The 22895-nt window shown below is 37.3% G+C and overlaps 1 protein-coding gene across 7 annotated transcripts in view; it reads right to left on the bottom strand.

Moving 5' to 3' along the window:
* The window catches only part of ARFIP1 (ADP ribosylation factor interacting protein 1), a 174040-nt gene that overhangs the window by 106224 nt on the left and 44921 nt on the right, over window positions 1-22895 (bottom strand). For all 7 annotated transcript variants that reach the window (XM_056802774.1, XM_016423169.2, XM_007496231.3 and 4 more), the window contains one exon: window positions 1430-1538. In XM_056802774.1, coding sequence (XP_056658752.1) covers window positions 1430-1538 — 109 coding nt within the window. The remainder of the gene's footprint in view (window positions 1-1429; window positions 1539-22895) is intronic.

The raw sequence follows: 22895 nt of genomic DNA, 5'->3' as shown, positions 1-22895 counted from the left end.
TTTTATGGCATTATTTTGCACTGCTCCTGTTAAAAAAAAAAAGACATGTAACCAACATGTGTCAGTTAAACTGTTTAAGTGAAAATGCTAACACATAAAATATTTTTCATGTGTGATTTTTTTTTGGTCAAACAGCCTTAAAAGATGGTATATGTAAGTGGAACTGCTTTAGATCAAGAAGACAACACTACCAGTTGCTCATTGAGCATTTTCAATCTTTTAACTTTCATTTTAGTAAGAACATGTATGTGCTCCTTTTTTTGAATAGTAAGGATTAAAGAAAATGATGTCACTTGTATATTTAGTTTTAAATTTAGATAAAAATATGTAAATTTATTCTAAATATTTGTTAATAGGATACACTGCAAAGAGATGTATTTCATAACTTTATTTGATTGACTATATTGGGATTAAAAAAAAAACCAAAAATATTACTTAAAAGATAACAACTTACACAAGTATATATACCAGATTTTTAAAGTGTGATAGACTGTAAGACTTCATCAGAATGAATGCAAGCTCCATTGGGGCAGGAGTTTTTTTAACTCTTATACCTGTATCATTAGCAACTGGTATGGTATCCAGCAGGTAGCATATATTTTATGAACATCTGTGGATTCACTGATTGACTATTGTGAGAGGACCACTCTAGGCCTCTCAGGCAATTCATAAAGCCCATCTATTAAGTTAAATAAGGACGAGTGATTTGCATAAAAAAGTACTCACACCTATGAAATCAGGGATCTTTAAATATTTCATGTTATTAAGTCAAAGGATGAGAAAAATCTTGTCTACATGGGTAATATATTACTAAAATAGCTTTATAGCTCCCCCATCCTGCTCCATCACAAAGCTGCATATGACCACTTGTATAACCTTAATCAATTGCCTTAAAATATAAAGGAAATCCATATATGCACAAACCAAATCAAATTTATAGCTTTTAGTGTTCTGGACAACTTTCTAATGCTATTAGGTTGCATGGATGCTGCCAACTTGCATTGGTAGAAGGGGTTTTCTCACCTGCTAGTCCTCCATACCAATGAAATCATAAATCTACTCCCCCTCTCTATTTTTCGCAAAACAAAAACAAAAAAACAAAAAAACAAAAAAAAATCCCTTAGCATTCCCTTAAGCCTGAAAAAGATTTCAGTGTTGATATTTATTATACTGATTATGCTCTTAAAGATTTTAGAACTATTTTTTAAGTTACATGAAAATATATGGCCAAAAGAAACTGTGTTGTGAATACTGAATCGTTTACATGAAGATTATTAAAAACTATTTTGATCATTTGAGGATTATAATGATGATTACATAATACTGGCTTGTTAATAGCTAAAAGCATTTGAGGCATTAATAAAATGTAATGGAGTTATTTATTAGATGATTTTTTTTATAGTTAAAAAAGGGAGTAGAGGGCTCTTACCTTGAAATGGTCCTGCTTCAATGACCCCTTCTTTGGTGCTGTCAAAGCCATGAGATGTAATTTGGGTTTCTGATAGACCAAGTCCAGCTGGTAATGAACACTTCAAATCCTTAGCAATGTTTGAATAAAAGGGAAAATCCATGTAAAAATCCCATATTACATAATGTTTAGGCATGATTGTATTATCTTAATCATATCTTAAACTGGTCTTTCTGTGCTGTCTGGAATTTGTTTATGGTGTCATAGCGTTCTAATGTGATGTATAAGCAGCAAAATGATAAGAAAGGCTTTTAAAGGTACCAGAGTGTCAATAATCATTAACTAAATAAATAGCATGTTGGAATTGCAAAGTGTATTTTCAAGTTTATAATATGCCAAATTCAAGCAAATGGTAAAAAAGCAAAATTAAGATGGAGAAGGAGGAAAGTTATTTCTTAGCTAATGTTCAAGAATAGCTGAATGTTCCACATTATCTAGATGGGTTAGCTAATGCTCAAAAGAAATTAAAACCCCACAAAACATTCTCTTGAGATCCAAAATGTTTCTCTCATGAAATACTTATTAATAATTAGACTGGTCACACGTGAAGTTCTTAAAGATATGGATGTTTTCTTCTATTTTGTTTTATATTGAATACTAAATATAAGACAAAATATGTATTATTATTCAGTTTTGCATATTACCAATGAAAAGAAGATGAAGGTAATCTGCATGCTTTTCAAATGGGCAGATCTTGCTACACAAAGCAGGGTGAAACATATTCTTTTTTTTTAAACCCTTACCTTCCATCTTAGAATCAATACTGTGTGTTGGTTCCAAAACAAAAGAGTGGTAAGGGCTAGGTAATGGGGATAAAGTGACTTGTCCAGGATCACACAGTCAGGAAGTGTCTGAGGCCACATTTGAACCTAGGACCTTCTGTCTCTAGGCCTGGCTCTTAATCCACAAAGCCACCCCGGTTCCCCCATGAAATATATTCTAAAGTACTTCTTCCAGGATTCTAAAAATCAAGTGGTGAACAATTAACCAGCCCATTCCTGACCAACTGATCCCCACCAAAAAGAGTGGCTAAAAAGGCCTAAAATAATGAGGACACAAAATAGCATTAACAAAATCATGACCCTCTTCATCAACGATAGTCCAAGCACATATTTCTCAACTCTCTTTAAGGTAAGAAACTTCCTCATTAACTTACTATTCTAAAAAAACAAGTTGTAGCAGAAACTGAAACTAGCCTATGTATCTAATAGGAAGCACAGTGAAATAAAAACACCATTGTCTAAGACAATCTAACTTCTTTTTAACTAGTTATCTTGATTAGTTTTCCTGAGAAATAGCAGACAAGAACAAAAAGGATCAAGACAGATGAGTAATTTAACTTGATGGATCATATTAAAAGTGTAAGTTGATCTTTACAGGCCTTCAAATTTTGGGGAACACCATTAAGGCCAAAGAAGTGTTATATTAGGTATTTATTTAAAGACTGCCAAGGGCAGCCTCAAACACTTCCTAGCTCTGTGATTCTGGGAAAGTCACTTAATTTCAATTGCTCAGCCCTTACTCCTCTTCTGCCTTGGAACTGATACCTGGTATCTATTATAAGACTGAAGTAAGGATTTTAAAAAAGTTTGTTCAACCTGTAATGTTTTTCACCTTTTGGGTCAAGCACTGCTTAAAAAATTTATATATAATTTTTTTAATTAACAAAAATCTGGTTTTTTCCTCAACTGACTCCCACTGAGAAAAAAATTAAAAGAAAAATAAAATCCTTATAATAAATATGTATAACCAAGCAAAATAAAACCATATACTGGCTATGTCATATATATCTATATCTCAATTCTGAACCTCAAGTTGGTCACCTCTATCAAGAGGTATGTAACATGCTTTCTTATTGGTGTTCTGGGAGAGTGTCATGGCATTTATGAGAATTCTCAAATTCTTGAAAATCTTTGTTTCAAAGATAAGGCAGCTAGGTGGTGCAATAGAAAGCTGTGCTTGGATCAGGAAGATGAGTTTAAATTCAGCATCTGATGCTATCTTTGTTATTTTGAGCAAATTACTTCTATTTGTCTCATTTCCTTATCTACAAAATGGGGACAATAATAGTACCTACCCCATAGGGTTGTTGTGAGGATCAAATAAGATATTTGTAAGAAGGGCTTAGTATTGTGCCTGGAACATCAAGTGCCACATAAATGCTTATTTCCTTCCCATCCTTGTCTTTACAATGTTGTTATTATATAAACTATTCTGGTTCTGCTTGCTTTACTCTATCAGTTCATACAAATTTTCTCAGGTTTTTCTAAAATGAACTCTAATAGCATAGTTACTGATATTATCGGTTCCAAGGCAGAAGAGTTGTAAGGCTAGACTGTTGGAATTAATACTATCACATTCATATGCCATGATTTATTCAGCCATTTCCAGTTCATGGTCACCTCCATAGTTTCCAGTTCTCTGCAATAACAAAGAAAGAACAGCTATATATATTTTTACATATGAATCCTTTTCTTCTTTCATTGATATTTCTGGGCTATTTCATCTTTTGCTTTTTAAACTTCTACCAGGCCTAGTAGAGTACTTGGCTGATCACTAGGAGAAGAAAAGTATGGGCTATATTAAGGAGATGATATTTTATCTGGGAATATATATGCATTCACATACATATACATCTTCAACTGAAGAAAAAAAGAAAACATGTGTAAGAAAACAGGTCTTTAGAGAAGGGAAAGATTATTAAGGATTAGATTAATTAAGAAAGGCTTGAAGGTGATGGCTCTCAAGTTATGTTGCAAGATGCAGTGATTTTGAATGGGACGATGACTGGGGAAAAGGAGGGCAACTCTACATTAAAGGTATTAGATTAGGGTGTGTTGAGAGACGGATAATAGAGAAGAAGGCAGGATAAGAAAAAATAGAGATAGAAATTATCATGGTATATACTATTATTAGATAGTTGACTTCTTCAACAGTAGCATAGTCTTTAGTGGAGAATAATGATAAATAAGGTTTAATGGAAAAGGCAGGATAGTTTATGGAAGACCTAGAACGACAAGAAGAGTTTTGGCAACATGAAGATATTATGAGTTAATAAGCAATGTATATAAGAATAAAGGAAGGGATAAAACACTTGATAAATAAAAAGATATAAGCATTTATTAAGTACTATGTGCAAGGCATAGTGCCAAAAGCTGAAAATACAAATAATATAAGACAAAAGAAAGATAGTCATTGCCCTCAAAAAGTTTACATTTTAACTCAAGAAGAAAACAAAAGGGAGCTGAAAAAGGAATGAGGTAGTGGAGGAAGGAAGATGGAGAAGTCCAGGGACTCAGGAGTGAATCCAAAAGGGAAGTGAGTATGGCTGCCTTGGGCATTTCCTCAAATCCAGGTTCCAGGGAGGATCTCGCCAATCAGAGGAAGGTGCTACAGTGGTGCAGAGGCATCTTTCAGAGTAAGAAGGTTAGGGAAAAGTTAGAGAATTGACTAGAAGCAGAGACCAACTAGAAAGCTACTGCCATCAATCTGGAATAAGGAGACAAATAATTAATTGTCTTGTATTCTGAACTGCATGTACACTAATGATTAGGACAGTGACTGGGTCTGGAAAGACAGGAGGGGACTGAATCAGATATAAAGCAAAAAGAGTCTCAAAGGGCAGTCATCAGGACTGCTTTAAAGCTCCAACACCAAGGGATAGGTGCAAAGTGAAAAATCATTTACAAAAGTAGAGATTCAGGTTGGGAGGTCAGTACTGGAAGCATAGGCAACAAAGAAGGTATTTAGGGAACTGACATTATCTGACTCAATCTACCCATTCAAAATATTAGTCTTTTTTACGATGGATAAAATATTTTCCCAGACTCCGTGTTACCATATTGTCATGGTTACGGCTAAAGCTGCTACTCCCACACCTGATTCCAGTTGGTGGTTTGGTAGAAGATGATCCTTACTCATTCTGGGGTATATATAACGAACCAACTCCCATCCCCCCCTTTCAGGCCCTAAGAATATTCTGAACAATATATTCAGCTTGACCATCCAAAACAAGTGATGACTGGCATAGGCAAAAACTTGGAAGTGAGACCATTAAAATAAAAACTAGGTGAACATGAGGTGGTCACAGAATAAGGAGAGCAGTCTAAGTGAAGAGATAATAGACTTTCACCAAAGGACTCAGAAAAGGGCTGACTTCCTGGCACAGAAGCTTCACGGAAAGAGTCAGACCTAGTCACCTACATTCAAGGATTCCTAGAGGTATGGCAAAAGCCAGCCCAACCATTGCATGCTACGTAGGGGGACCAAACCAGACTGGCTTAGGCAGCCTTTGACACTTAAGGAGTAAATGACTATGGAAGCAGTGGTATTTGTAGTGCAAGAATAATAACAATCCTTATTGTGATACTGAGGCAATTTGACATAGTACACAGAGAGCTGGCCTGGGAATACTCAAGACATGGGGTTAGGTCCTACCCTGACCGATACTGGCTATGTGACTCTAGAAAGGCCCTTAACCTCTCAGTGGCCTAAGTAACTAAGATGATATTTTTTGCTTTGTTATTCATTATAAATTTCATAAACAACAAATATGAGAAAACATGTCAAATACAAAGAAAAAACAAAAAAAGTGGTATATGAAACCATGAATGTCTAAGATAACTTGAAAAGTTGTATACTAAAAAAAGGAAGACATGACTGAGGAAGCAAAGGTTTCATCTTCTGAGCATATGGATTTATTAAGCAGCACATGCCAACTGTTTAACACATCAGGACCAAGAAGTCCCTTCTTTGACTTAGGGCTGGACCTCAAATACTGGGGGAGAAAAATTTCTATAGGTTAAAAAACAATTCATCAAATAAGACCAATTAATTAAAAGGAACTGACACAACACTGAATTTCTAATTGGATAAAAGATTAGGGATTTCCCACATTGGGAGGGGGAGTGCACAGGTACAGCTCCCTGAATGCAAGAAAAGAGGTGTCCTATTCCTCCCCAACTATATGTAAACAATCACTGACTGAGCAGTGCAAGGCTAAGTTTCATATAAGACATATGGATTGAGATGCACATATGAGAAAACTCTATTCAATCTCAGGATAAAAAAGCATCAGTCGGGATCTCACTGGGTTTCTGGTCAACCTAGCCTAGGTCTGAGATTTCTAACTAGCAGGGTGCTGGGGTGGAGTCAAGATGGTGGCTTAGAAGGAGCAGAAGTTCAGACCTCTGAATACCCTTCCTTACTGATCACAAACTGAATGCTCCTAGAGGAATGAAAATCAAACCTAGCCTCCTGTTGGACTCAATTCAAAAGGTACCCCTCCCCCCAAAGCCGGAATCCGAGAACACTTGGGTTTAAGGACAAGGCAGAAGGAAGGTCCCAGGACCCCTCCCCCTACCCACCTAGAGTGCTGAGACTCCAGCAGCAGCGGGAACCACTGGGTGGGCAAAGGTGCTGGTCTGGAGGGTGTACCTTGCGGGCAGGGCTGTGCCAAGCTCAGAGCGTCGAACACAGATGATGGGGAGGAAGCTAGAGAGGGAGCATAGAGCTGGCAGTCTGGCCAGAGCTGTGGATATCCTCCATATTTGCTCCAGCCTTCCAGGAGGATTTGGCCTCAGAGAACACCTAGCCCAGCGGTTTTCAACCTCTCAATTTGTAGCAATGAGAATACATAATGTATATCAGGTATTTACATTCCGAATCATAACTGTAGCAAAATTACAGTTTTGAAGTAGCCACTAAAATAATTTTTTGGTTTGGGGTCACTGCAACATGAGGAACTGTATTGCGGGGTCAGGGCATTAGAAAGGTTGAGAACCACTGACCTAGCCCAATCCAGCTGAACTTAATCCCATCAAAACTCTTCAGAACTCAGGGAAGCCCAGGCTCCACACCCCTCCCTCATTGACTGCTGGTCTTTAATCCAATCAAAAGCCTCCAGAGGACAGGGAAGCTCAAACCAGCAACAACCCTCCCCCAGAGACTGTACCTAGAGATCTTCTGTCAAAGTTCCAAGAGGGGACATTGACAGAACACCCCAAAAACAAAAAAAAAATGAGAGGAGCAAGAGTAAAGACAAATATGGGGAGGAAAGAGGGGCTAAATATGAGCAAACAACAGAAAAAGAAAAAAGAAATTACAATAGACAGCTTCTATACAGCGAATGGAACAGAGGAGGAGGGATCAGCAAATGATAAATCAGAAATCCCAGCGAATTGGATACAGACTGGAAGAACTCAAAATGCAATTCAAAACACAATTAAAAGAGGCTGAAGACAATTGGGAAAAGAACTTAAAAACTAAGATAAGTCATCTTGAAACAGAGGCACTTGAACTAAAACGAGAAAATAGTGTCTTGAAAGCCAAAATCAACCAGCTGGAAAATGAGGCAAAGGAGATGAAAGATGAGGCAAAGAAGATGAAAGATGAGGCAAAGAGGATGAAAATCAGACCAGAAAGTGAAGGATGACCAAAAAGCCAGGGATGAAATCCAATCTTTAAGAACCAGAATACAATGACTAGAATTAAGTGCCCTCACAAGGCAGCAGGACACTATAAAACAAAACCAAAAGAATGAAAAAATTAAGGAAAATATGAAGCTTCTCATTCACAAAACAGAGGATTTAGAAAATCGTTCGAGGAGAAACAATTTAAGAATCATTGTTCTACCAGAAGACCATGACAAAAGAAAAAGCCTGGACACAATATTATAGGAAATTATTCAAGAAAACTGCCCTTATATTCTAGAACAAGAGGGAAAAGTGGAGATTGAAAGAATCCACAGAACACTTCCTGTACTCAATTCCCAACTGAGAACACCTAGGAATGTTATAGCCAAATTCAAGAACTATCAGATCAAAGAAAAGATACTACAAGCTGCCAAGAAGAAGTCATTCAGATACCATGGAACCACAGTGAGGATAATGCAGGATCTGGCTGCATCCACACTGAAGGACCGAAAGGCATGGAATATGATATTCTGGAAAGCTAGGGAACTAGGTCTACAACCAAGAATCAACTACCCAGCAAAACTGACTATATTCTTACAGGGCAAAGTATGCTCATTCAACAAAAGAGAAGAATTCTTACAAACTGTATAGGATGAAAGGACAAGACATAAATAGGTATATAGATATATGCATGCATAAATCCACATACATGTGTGTATGTATGTATATATATGTATATGTATATGTATATGTTGTATGTGTATGTATGTATATATGTATATATACATACATACACACATACAACATATACATGTATGTGTGTATGTATGTATATATATACATACATACACACATACAACTAGAGCTAAAAAAAAGAGGTTAATACTAAAAGGAATAGGAAAAGAAACAAATGGGGGTAAATTTGTATGTCACAAGGAAGCTCATGGCAGGAGGGGTAAGGACATCAATACACTGGAAGAATAAAGAGGTCGGAGATAGGAAATACTCAACTCTTATGTGCTTTGAAATTGACCCAAAGGGGGAAGAACAATCCAATCAATTGGGTAAGAAAATAGATTTGCGCCTTATAAGGGAGTAGAAGGGTAATAAATGGACTGGTGGGGAGGGAAGCAGTACAAGGGAGGGAGAGGATGGGGGGGTAATTTTAGAAAGACTACAGGGAAAATAAGGGGGGAATAAGAAGGGAGGGGGATAGAAAGGGAAGTAAAATAAGGGTGGGAACTAGGGGGACTAACTAAAAACAAACATTGGTGTAGAAGGAAATAGTGAAAGAAGAAAAGGCAGGACCAGAAGTAGAAATCAAAATGCTGGGAAATACACAGCTAGTAATCATAACTCTGAATGTGAATGGAATGAACTCACCCATAAAATGCAAGCAAATAGCAGAGTGAATTAGAATCCAAAACCCCACCATATGCTGTTTACAAGAAACACACATGAGGAAGGTAGACACGCATAGGGTGAAAGTGAGAGGATGGAGCCAAATCTATTGGGCATCAACTTATAAAAAGAAGGCAGGAGTCGCAATCATGGTATGTGACAAAGCCAAAGTAAAAATAAACCTAGTTAAAAGATACAGGGAAGAAATAGAACAAGCCATCAAAGAACTCCCTAAGAAAAAATCCCCAAGTCCTGATGGATTTACAAATGAATTCTATCAAACATTCAAGGAACAACTAATCCCAATATTAAACAAACTATTTGACAGAATAAGCCAAGAAGGAGTTCTACCAAATTCATTTTATGACACAAATATGGTACTGATCCCAAAGGCAGGCAGGTCACAAACAGAGAAAGAAAACTATAGGCCAATCTCCCTAATGAATATAGATACAAAAATCTTAAATAGGATACTAGCAAAAAGACTCCAGCAAGTGATCAGGAGGGTTATTCACTATGATTGGGTAGGTTTCATACCATGAATGCAAGGATGGTTCAATATTAGGAAAACCATCCACATAACTGACCATATTAACAAGCAAATTGACAAAAATCACATGATTATCTCAATAGATGCAGAAAAAACCTTTGATAAAATACAACACCCATTCCTATTAAAAACACTAGAAAGTCTAGGAATAGAAAGGCCTTTCCTAAAAATAATAAACAGTATATATCTGAAACCATCAGCAAACATTATCTGCAACGGGGATAAACTAGAAACCTTCCCAGTAAGATCAGGAGTGAAACAAGGATGCCCATTATCACCCCTATTATTTAACATTGTACTAGAAACACTAGCAGTAGCAATTAGAGAAGAAAAAGAAATTGAAGGTATCAAAATTGGCAATGAGGAGACCAAGCTATCACTCTTTGGGGATGATATGATGGTTTACTTAAAGAATCCTAGAGGAACAACCAAAAAGCTAGTTGAAACAATCAACAATTTTAGCAAAGTTGCAGGATACAAAATAAACCCGCATAAGTCATCAGCATTTCTATATATCTCCAACCCATTTCAGCAGCAAGAATTAGAAAGAGAAATTCCATTTAAAATCACCTTAGTCAATATAAAATACTTAGGAATCTATCTGCCGAGACAAACACAGGAACTATATGAACACAGCTACAAAACACTCTCTACACAATTAAAACTAGATCTAAACAACTGGAAAAACATTGATTGCTCATGGGTGGGACGAGCTAACATAATAAAAATGACCATACTACCCAAATTAATTTACTTATTTAGTGCCGTACTCATTGAACTACCAAAAAATTTTTTTACTGAATTAGGAAAAAAACATAACAAAGTTCATTTGGAAGAACAAAAGATCAAGGATATCCAGGGAAATCATGAAAAAAAAATGCAAAAGAAGGAGGACTTGCAGTCCCAGATCTCAAACTATACGTTAAAGCAATGGTTATCAAAACAATTTGGTACTGGCTAAGAGACAGAAAAGAGGAACAATGGAATAGACTTGGGGTAACTGACCCCAGCAAGAAAGTATATGATAAACCCAAATATCCCAGTTTTTGGGACCAAAACCCACTTTTTGATTAAAAACTGCTGGGAAAATTGTAAGACAGAACGGGAGAGATTAGGTTTGGATCAACATCTCACACCCTACACCAAGATAAACTCAGAATGGGCAAATGACCTGAATATAAAGAAGGAAACTATAAGCAAATTAGGCGAACACAGAATAGTATACTTGTCAGATCTTTGGGAAAGGAAAGACTTTAAAACCAAGAAAGAGCTAGAAAATACCACAAAATCTAAAATCAATATTTTGATTACATCAAATTAAAAAGATTTTGTACAAACACAACCAATGCATCCAAAATTAGAAGGGAAGCAACAAATTGGGAAACAACCTTCATTACAAAAACCTCTGAGAATGGTCTAATTACTCAAATTTATAACGAGCTAAACCAGTTGTATAAAAAAATCAAGCCATTCTCCAATTGAAAAATGGGCAAGGGACATGAATAGGCAATTTTCAGTTAAAGAAATCAAAACTATTAACAAGCACATGAAAAAGGTATTAAATCTCTTATAATCAGAGAGATGCAAATCAAAACAACTCTGAGGTATCACCTCACACCTAGTAGATCGGTTAACATGACAGCAAAGGAATATAATGAATATTTGAGGGGATGTGGCAAAGTTGGGACATTAATTCATTGCTGGTGGAGTTGTGAATTGATCCAACCATTCTGGAGGGCAATTTGGAACTATGCCCAAAGGGCAATAAAAGACTGTCTGCCCTTTGATCCAGCCATAGCATTGCTGGATTTGTAGCCCAAAGAGATAATAAGGAAAAAGATACGTACAAAAATATTCATAGCTGCGCTCTTTGTGGTGGCCAAAAATTGGAAAATGAGGGGATGTCCTTCAATTGGGGAATGGCTGACCAAATTGTGGTATATGTTGGTGATGGAATACTATTGTGCTCAAAGGAATAATAAAGTGGAGGAATTCCATGGGGACTGGAACAACCTCCAGGAAATGATGCAGAGTGAGAAGAGCAGAACCAGGAAAACATTGTACACAGAGACTGATACACTGTGGTACAATCGAATGTAATGTACTTCTCCATTAGTGGCAATGCAATGACCCAGAATAACTTGGAAGAACCTACAAGAAAAATCACTATCCACATTCAGAGGAAACACTGTGGGAGTAAATTCACTGAAGAAAAACAACTGCTTGAATATATAGGTTGAAGGGATGTGGTTGGGGACTCTAAATGAACATCCTAGTATAAACAACAACATGGAAATAGGTTCTGATGAAGGACACAAATAATACCCAATGAAATTGCGCGTTGGCTCCAGGAAGAGTGGGTGGAGGGGAGGGAGGGAAATAATGTGATTATTGTAACCAAGGAATAATGTTCTAAATTGACTAAATAAACTTATTCAAATGGAGAAAAAAAAATAAATATAGTTCAAGCTTGGGGAAATAAATAAATAGCAGGGTGCTCCAGTTTCCCAGTCACACAGGACTAGGTTCAAACAAATAAGGTTCTCTCCCAATTCTCAGAAGACAGAATTTAAACTAGGTCCAAAATGGAACAGAAATGGAACTAAACTTGAGAGCGTGGACAATTTTGTTTGTTTACTCAATACTTTGCAAAGTGACTGGAATACAGTAGGAACTTAATAAATGCTGACTAATTTGAATTGATTCTCTGGGTGACCAAACAAGTTTTAATATTTGAGAATATAGGTAACTAAAAAGTTGATTCTTGAAAGACAATGCACAGCAAATTAGGAACTGATTATGGTGCAAAATAGTCTGAAAGTGCTCTTAAGTTCTTATATCCAGTGAGGAGGGTATACTGAACTCCCTTAAGGGGGACTCTAAGCAGCTCCTGCTCCCAGACTGTAGAGTTGTCCTCTCCTAATCCACCCAGAAATTGGGTCATGTTACATTTCCTGCCCTCTTCACTCATTTATTAAAGCTGTGGTATTAACCTTTCATCATAAGTACATGTCTGCAGCAAGAAACAGAAACAGACCATGGATCTATGATAAAGATATCCTTAAAATTAAATAAACCAAAAGACTAATTTCAGTTCCTTAGCCAAAAGTTCATCTTCTTTGTGGGAAGAATTCAGACAGCCAAATTACAAAGAATCCTTCCACCATATTCCACAAAACTTGCATGTAATTTTATGAGGAGGTCCTCCCAAGGGCACTACTGTAATCCAACCTAGAGGTCAGTAAGGCAAAGATTACTGCAGTATCAGTGACATTCAAGAAGAAGAAAATTGGCATGAACAGGGAAATAAAACCTCCTACTTAACAGTTTCAACAGATGAGTACTTTATAGAAAAAACTTTATTGACAGAGGGCAGTCAAAATTTAAGAAGTATTAAAGAAACTAGAATCAGACTCAGAATTGGAAAGGATTCTCTAAATTTAAATCTACCTACAGTAAAGGAATGAGGTCATAGGCTGGGCCCAGATCTCCTTTTTTTGGTATTTTATGAGAATGCAAAATGCTCATTTGAACTGCTGGAAGACAGAGAAGAGGTCCATGACTGGTGGCTTCTGGCACCCATAATTTACTGTCAAGTGGGAATTCTCCAGGAGGACATGGCTAGAAGCTATCTGCAAAAGCAGACCAAATCGTCTTCCTTGTATACATTTCCCCTTTAATATCCCCAAGTCACTACATATATTGTTAATCAAAAACCTCTATATACAAAATCAACTGCAAACTGAGTAGTACTTTACCACAAAGAAGTTGGGGATCCCTGGGCATGGGAACAAAAAACTTAGAAATTGCATGAAATAATCCATGTATATAAAGCTAAAAGCAGAGCATAAAAATTAGCTGCCAAGGCTAGGGTTTTTTCTTCCTTTTGTAGGTCAAATTGCCAAGAGTTAGAGAAAGGAAATCTGTGACCTATAGTGATGTTCACAACACAGACAGGTTTGTTTCCCTTTCTCTGTTTTTCCTTATCCCCTAAAACTAGACCTGGGTCACTTCCGGTCAAGATGGCGGCTTAGAGAAAGCTAAAGTTCAGACCTTCGGAAAACCCTTCCTGACCGATCTCAAACTATAAGCTCCTAAGGCGCCGAAATTCAAAACGATCAACAGCACAGACCCAGGGAATCCTCCTCCTGGACCTGGACCAGGATCAAAAGGTACGGCCCCCCTCAAAAGCCAGAACCCGAGATCACTCAGACCTAAGGGGTAGGAGCACAGAGTCCAAGGTTCTGGGAAGCCGCGGCCCCGCCCCCCGCAGAGAGCAGGGTCCTCTGAAACAACAGCAACCCTCAGGGCCGACAAAACAGCCTCACGGCCAGGTATTCTGAAGGCAACTTCCGGAAAGCAACCCAACCCAGTCCAGTAGAGGGGGCACCTTAGCAGCAGGGAAACAGAGAGAACCGGGGGAGAGGGTAGCCCCCTGGTCCGACCCTTCCATTCCAATTCCAGTGAAAGTCATTGCCTTAAGGCATACTCAGTTTAACCCAGGGAAAGTTCATAGAACCGACAATCTGCCCAGGACTAAAGCCTCTGAACACCAGACAGAGATAAGAAAAGCTAATCCTCCCCATTCAGAGATGGCAAACTCCACAGAAGCACAGAAGCCCCCAAATCCCAAGAAAAATAAGAAGAAAGGGGCGACTTTGGACACATTCTACGGAGCCAAAATACAAAATACAGAGGAGATAGAAGACGATACACAAGAAAATGCTCCGAAACCTTCCAAAGGAAATGGAAACTCTCCACAAACCCATGAAGAATTTGAATCAGAAATGACCAAAAAGATGGAAGCCTTCTGGGAGGAAAAGTGGGAAATAATGCAAAAGAAATTCACGCATCTACAAAACTGGTGTGACCAAACTGAAAAGGAAAACCCAGGCTTTAAAGGCCAGAATCAGGCAACTGGAAGACAACGATCGTGTAAAAGAGCAAGAATTAATAAAGCAAAGCCAAAATACCAAGAAATTAGAAGAGAACATAAAATATCTCACCGACAAGGTGACAGATCTGGAAAATAGAGGGAGAACAGATAATTTAAGGATAATTGGACTTCCAGAAAAGCCAGAAATAAACACCAAACTCGACATCATGATACAAGATATAATCAAAGAAAATTGCCCAGAGATTCTAGAACAAGGGGGTAATACAGCCACTGACAGAGCTCACAGAACACCTTCTACACTAAACCCCCAAAAGACAACTCCCAGGAATGTAATTGCCAAATTCCAAAGCTATCAAACAAAAGAAAAAATCCTACAGGAAGCCAGAAAAAGACAATTTCGATATAAAGGAATGCCAATCAGGGTCACACAAGACCTTGCAAGTTCTACTCTGAATGATCGTAAGGCATGGAACATGATCTTCAGAAAGGCAAGAGAGCTGGGTCTCCAACCAAGAATCAGCTACCCAGCAAAACTGACTATATACTTCCAAGGGAAAGTATGGGCATTCAACAAAATAGAAGACTTCCAACTTTTTGCAAGAAAAGACCAGAGCTCTGTGGAAAGTTTGATACTGAAAAACAAAGAGCAAGGAATACCTGAAAAGGTAAATATTAAGGAAAGGGGAAAGGAGAAAAATGTTATCTTCTTCTTTTACTCAAATTCTCTTCTATAAGGACTACATTTATATCAATCTATGTATACTAACATGTGGGGAAAATGTAATGTATAAATAGGGGGTAAAGAAAGACCAAATAGAATAATCTTTCTCACACAAAGATTCACATGGGAAGGGGAGGGGAAGAAAACTCCTATAAGAAGGAGAGGAAGAGAGGGTTTTTTACTTAAACCTTAATCTCAGGGAAATCAACTCTGAGCGGGAAAAACATCCAGATCCATTGGGATCTTGAATTCTATCTTACCCAACAAGGGTAGGGAGAAGGGAAAACCAAGGGGGGGAGGGGCAGAGGGAAAATAAAAAGGGAGGGAAAGAGAGGGGGGAGGGGGAGGGAACAAAAAGGGAGGGACCAGAAAGGGAAACATATCAAGGGAGGGAACAAGGGGGACTGATTCAAAGTAAATCACTGGACTAAAAGGTAGAGCCGAAGAAGAAAAGGTTAGAATTAGGGAAGGATATCAAAATGCCAGGGAGTCCACAAATGACAATCATAACTTTGAACGTGAATGGGATGAACTCACCCATAAAACGTAGACGAATAGCAGAATGGATTAGAATCCAAAACCCTACCATATGTTGTCTTCAAGAAACACACATGAGGCGGGTTGACACCCAGAAGGTCAGAATCAAAGGATGGAGTAAGACCTTCTGGGCCTCAACTGACAGAAAGAAGGCAGGAGTGGTAATCATGATATCTGATAAAGCCAAAGCAAAAATAGACCTGATCAAAAGGGATAGGGAAAGTAATTATATTTTGTTAAAAGGGACTTTAGACAATGAGGAAATATCATTAATCAATATGTATGCATCAAATAATATAGCACCCAAATTTCTAATGGAGAAACTAGGAGAATTGAAGGAAGAAATAGATATTAGTGGGAGACTTAAACCAACCATTATCAAATTTAGATAAATCAAATAAAAAAATAAATACGAAAGAGGTAAAAGAAGTGAATGAAATCTTAGAAAAATTAGAATTAATAGACACATGGAGAAAAATAAATAGGGATAAAAAGGAATACACCTTCTTCTCAGCACCACATGGCACATTCACAAAAATTGACCATATATTAGGTCACAGAAACATAGCACACAAATGCAGAAAAGCAGAAATAATGAATGCAGCCTTCTCAGATCACAAGGCAATAAAAATAATGATTAGTAATGGTACATGGAAAACCAAATGTAAAACCAATTGGAAATTAAACAATATGATACTCCAAAATCGTTTAGTTAAAGAAGAAATCATAGAAACAATTAATAATTTCATTGAGGAAAATGACAATGGTGAGACATCCTTTCAAACCTTTTGGGATGCAGCCAAAGCGGTAATCAGAGGTAAATTCATATCCCTGAATGCTTATATTAACAAACTAGGGAGAGCAGAGATCAATCAATTGGAAATGCAAATGAAAAAACTAGAAAGCGATCAAATTAAACCCCCCCAGCAGAAAACCAAATTAGAAATCCTAAAAATTAAGGGAGAAATTAATAAAATCGAAAGTGATAGAACTATTGATTTAATAAATAAGACAAGAAGCTGGTACTTTGAAAAAACAAACAAAATAGACAAAGTACTGGTCAATCTAATTAAAAAAAGGAAGGAAGAAAAGCAAATTAACAGCATTAAAGATGAAAAGTGGGACAGCACCTCCGATGAAGAGGAAATTAAGGCAATCATTAGAAATTACTTTGCCCAATTATATGGCAATAAATACACCAATTTAGGGGATATGGATGAATATATACAAAAATACAAACTGCCTAGACTAACAGAAGAGGAAATAGAATTCTTAAATAATCCCATATCAGAAAATGAAATCCAACAAGCCATCAAAGAACTTCCTAAGAAAAAATCCCCAGGGCCTGATGGATTCACCAGTGAATTCTATCAAACATTCAGAGAACAGTTAATCCCAATACTATACAAACTATTTGACATAATAAGCAAAGAGGGAGTCCTACCAAACTCCTTTTACGACACAAACATGGTACTGATTCCAAAACCAGGCAGGTCAAAAACAGAGAAGGAAAACTATAGACCAATCTCCCTAATGAATATAGATGCAAAAATCTTAAATAGGTTACTAGCAAAAAGACTCCAGCAAGTGATCAGAAGGATCATTCACCATGATCAAGTCGGATTTATACCAGGGATGCAGGGCTGGTTCAATATTAGGAAAACCATCCACATAATTGACCACATCAACAAGCATACCAGCAAGAACCACATGATTATCTCAATAGACGCAGAAAAAGCATTTGATAAAATACAACATCCATTACTATTAAAAACACTAGAAAGCATAGGAATAGAAGGGTCATTCCTAAAAATAATAAACAGTATATATCTAAAACCATCAGCTAATATCATTTGCAATGGGGATAAACTAGATGCATTCCCAATAAGATCAGGAGTGAAACAAGGATGCCCATTATCACCTCTACTATTTGACATTGCGCTCTTTGTGGTGGCCAAAAACTGGAAAATGAGGGGATGCCCTTCAATTGGGGAATGGCTGACCAAATTGTGGTATATGTTGGTGATGGAATATTATTGTGCAAAAAGGAATAATAAAGTGGAGGAATTCCATGGAGACTGGAACGACCTCCAGGAAGTGATGCAGAGCGAGAGGAGCAGAACCAGGAGAACATTGTACACAGAGACAAACACACTGTGGTATAATCGAACGTAATGGACTTCTCCATTAGTGGCGGTGTAATGTCCCTGAACAATTTGCAGGGATCTAGGAGAAAAAAACACTATTCATAAGCAAAGGATAAACTATGGGAGTAGAAATGCCGAGGAAAAGCAACTGCCTGAATACAGCGGTTGAGGGGACATGACAGAGGAGAGACTCTAAATGAACACTCTAATGCAAATATTATCAACATAGCAATGGGTTCAAATCAAGAAAACATGTAATGCCCAGTGGATTTACGCGTCGGCTATGGGGGGTGGGGGGGAGGAAAAGAAAATGATCTATGTCTTTAATGAATAATGCTTGGAAATGATCAAATAAAATATAAAAAAAAAATTTGAGTTCAAAAAAAAAAAAAACTAGACCTGGGTGCCAGTAAATTGAGATTGTGGGGAGAAGAAGGAAGATAAAGCTTTCTTTACCTTTTTGCAGTAGTATCTGAATACTCCATTTGCAAGGTCTGAGAAACAGATAGGGACAGGACAGCAATGTAGAGGTTGTACACATAACTACAGATCATAATGTGAACAATGGGTACAGGTTCGTTCTTGTATAGGTGGTTAGGCCAAACCCAAGTGATTCTAGATTCTACAATTAGAAACAACAGAAATCCCTCTTTGATTTGTACTCTGTGTTGGATCAGCCAAACACCATTGGCAGGACATGGCTTTCTGTTTTATACCTAGCTTGATTTTAGTAAACTGAGGATCAAACATTATAATACAGCTTTAAAAGAATGTTTTATTATCATCATCTTTCTACATCACCTTCATTTTCTAATATATATCCTTTCCCTTTCCCCTCCTACATACTCATCCCTTACAATAAAGAATCAAAGAAAAAATCAGTTGAGTAAAACTAAATAATACATTAATCAAATTCTAATTCACAGGTGGTTCTAGCCTCAAAGTCACTCTCTCCACTTCTACATTCTCAGAGCTCATCTTTGGGTTTAAGCTTGGCCAATATAATTTCTCAGCACTCAGTTTGGGTGATGTTTCCCATTTATCTTGCTGTAGATATTGTGTAGATGGCTTTCTTCATTCTGTTTACTTCATTTTGCATCAGTTTATATAATTTTTCTCTGGTGAGAAAAATCTTATCAAAAGAATAATCAGATCCAAAATTGAAAAGGAGAGCTAGTCCACTTTTGGATGATCACAAAGGATTCTTTTAATGATTCCAAGTTTCTTCTTGGAACAAAAACTTTTTGATACTAATCTTCTTTTGATGCTGCTGAATGGTTTGTAACCATTGAATAATAACCTCTGAAGAAATTAAGCTGCCAATCACTACAAGGGCAATGAAGAGGAGCATGGTGATCATTACAAACAAGAAACTATGAAAAGACAGTTTATAGGATTTTTGTCAAAGAAATATAAAAGTAAAAAACATGGGCTGATCATGTGATGAGATCATAAGATAAAGACTGTCCAGCCTGTGTGCTCTTAAATGGTACCCTCATAATGTCAAGAGAACTTGAGAAAAGCTCTCAGTACAGTGGGGTACAACCTTTTGGTGAACTCTTTTTTTTTAAACCCTTATCTTTCATCTTAGAATCAATACTATGTATCTTCAAGGCAGAAGAGTGGTAAGAGCTAAGACAATGGGGGTTAAGTGACTTGCCCAGGGTCACACAGCTAGGAAGTTTCTGAGGCTAGATTTGAACCTGGGACCTTCTGTCTCTAGGCTTTGCTCTCAATCCACTAAGCCATCTCACTGTCCCCTATAGTGAACTTTTGAGAGAATACCTTTGAACAAATGCTATACAAGATGAATAAAGAAGATGGGTGATCTGCATTATCAGAGGGCACATTGACATCAGGAAGACCACATACCCATAAAGTACTGGAAAATATATCAGGCAATAAGTGAAGTAAAAGAGAAGGCTGAAATGTCAGTTGATAAGCTCTAGAGGTTTCCAACTTTAAGATGCCCAAAATAAAAACAAAGTCTTTATCAAGTTTCTTTTAGAATCTAGGTATAAAGCACTATCCTGCCAAAGATAGCATGGAATGTATGTGAATAAGGCTAGAGTCTTTAATTAAATAACTAATAGCAAGGAGGAAAGAGTGATGGTAATTTACTCATAGATATGTGTAGATTTATGAATACAGCAACTAACATTTTAAAATTTTCAATTATGGTTTAAAATGGTTTTTAAGAATCCCCTAAAAACATTAGCTGATTTTTATACTCTTGCATTATTTAAATGGTATTTTGTTTGAGACACAACATTTTCTAGCTACTCTTTCTGAAGTCATTACATAATGGTATAAATGGTAAAAAAAAAAAAGAATTATTTCAAATATAGCATCTCTGTTGTACCCTCCCCCTTCCCATATAATTAACTATCACATTTCTGGCACCTAGAGATCTTTGACACACTGAGTTTCTTAGAAAAGTAATAGAATTTATACAGGGAAAAAAGGTGAGATGAGAGAGGAAGATGAAGAAGATGGATAAGGAGAGGGCAGTGGCAAGCAAAACAAACTTCCTGATCCTGAAGGAGTTGTTAAAAACAGAAAAAAAAAGAAAGAAAAGAACTAGAATCTAAGGTATGAGTGTGTTGTGGGGGGGGGAATGGAAAGAGAGAGAATTAAGTTGGGAGATGACAGAACAAATTGTGGCATATGGATGTAATGGAATATTACTGTACTATAAGAAATAATGAAAGAGAAGATTTCAGAAAAATGATGTTGGGTAAAATGGGCAGACCTAGGATAACACGTTTTGCAAGGACAACAACATTTAAAAACAACTCTGAAAGACTTAGAGCTCTGTTCAAAGATATTACCAAACCAGGGGCAGCTGGGTGGCTCAGTGGACTGAGAGCCAGGCCTAGAGATGGGAGCTCCTAGGTTCAAATCTGGCTTCAGACACTTCCCAGCTGTGTGGCCCTGGGCAAGTCACTTGACCCCCATTGCCTAGCCCTTACCACTCTTCGGCCTTGGAGCCAATACACAGTATTGATTCCAAGATGGAAGGTAAGGGTTTAAAAAAAACAAAAACAAAGATATTACCAAAGCATCTTGCCAGAGAAACTAATGAAGCATATTGTCCATCTCCCAACAGAGCTAATAGATACAACATTCAGAAAGAGACATACATTTTTGGATGTGGCCACTGTATGGATGCTAGTTCTAAGGTTTTTTTCTCCTCCCTTTCAGTATTTAATTAGAGGGAGAGGCCTTTTGTTACTAAAGTAACAATTATATATAACTCACATTCACTACAATATGCTGTGTAAGGAGCTGTCATATTAATGTGCTGTATCTCTCATTTTAATTTAATTTAGCCAATATTTAGCACCTATTATGTGCTAATCACTTCAGTAGGCACTGTGTTGTAGTTGTTAGGTTGTGTCAGACTCTTGTAATACGATTTGGAGTTTTACTGGCAAAGATACTGGAGTCGTTTACTATTTCCTTCTTCAGCTCATTTTACCGATGAAGAAATTGAGGCAAACAGTTAAGTGACTTGACCAGAGTCACAAAGCTAGGAGGTATCTGAGGCCAGATTTGAACTCAGGAAGATGAATCTCTTCCTGACTCCAGGCCTGGAACTCTAACTACTTCACAACCTAACTGCCCATTGGGTACTGTAGAGTAATATAAAAAAAGTATACTCCATATATTTAAGGGGCTCAGAATCTTACTGGTGAGAAGAGCCATGTCAAAATAAATTAGTTGGATAACAAGAGGCAGCTTAACACTGTATCAAAGTCAAGCATAAAGACAACAATTACTATAAGAATTCAAAGAAGGGATGATAGTTGTTGGAATCATTTTACTGCAGTAGAGACGGGGCATGAACTAAACAGGAAGGACAACCCAAGTTTTGTAGGTTTAGGGAACAGCTGTGGAAGAGAGAAGAAAAAGCATAAGTAAAATCTCGAAGATGAAAGATGGTGTTCAGGAACAATGAAGGGTTAGAGTGAAAGACCAGGCCCAAAGAGAAATTGTAGGAGATATACACACACGTAATATTTTAGAAACACTGATCAGGTGACAATGTACAGGACAGATTAGAGCTGGGAAAGACTTACAATGAGGTTACTGAAGGCCATTAGCTGACAAATGCTTTCATGCTTCTGTTAAGCTCCCCAATCCCTAAAACCTATGCCTTTACTTCAACTCAATCACAGCCTTGGTCAAGTTATTGCCCACAAGGACTCCATCCAAATGACCCAAAGTTCTGAAACTCCTCCTTGATCATATTCTCTATCTCTCTATTTCTTCTTGTTCTACAGTCTTTCTGAATGTATTTTTCCATCCTCATGAGAAGCATGAAGCCATCCACTCTTCAGTGGTTTCTGAGGATTGATACTGATGTCCTAGTTCTATTTCCTTCCCTTTAAATACTTAATTCAAGCTATTTAATTAGTTGAATTAAATTGTCTTCTACTCTTGAATCCCTTGACCTTTACAGCTGGATGCCTGTGTGGATGATAGAGGGCTAGACTAGGAGTCAGGAACATGAGTTCCAATCTAGCTTCAGACACCTCCTAGCTATGTTACCCTCTGTTTGCTTCAGCTTCTTTGACTGTAAAATGGGAGTGATACTAATACCTACCTTCCAGAGTTGTCATCAAGATCCAATGAGATAGATGTTGGTAAAGCATTTAGCATACAACGTGGCAAAAGTCAGAATTTAATAAATGCTTGTTTCCTCCCTCCCTTCTTTTCTTTCTTGCACACATGGTTAGTATGTGCTAGTATATAACA

This window comes from Monodelphis domestica, chromosome 6 (genome assembly GCF_027887165.1).
Source record: "Monodelphis domestica isolate mMonDom1 chromosome 6, mMonDom1.pri, whole genome shotgun sequence".
In the NCBI taxonomy this organism is placed as follows: domain Eukaryota; kingdom Metazoa; phylum Chordata; class Mammalia; order Didelphimorphia; family Didelphidae; genus Monodelphis; species Monodelphis domestica.
Note: the sequence above shows the minus strand (reverse complement) of the source record. Positions and strands in the feature narration are given on the sequence as shown.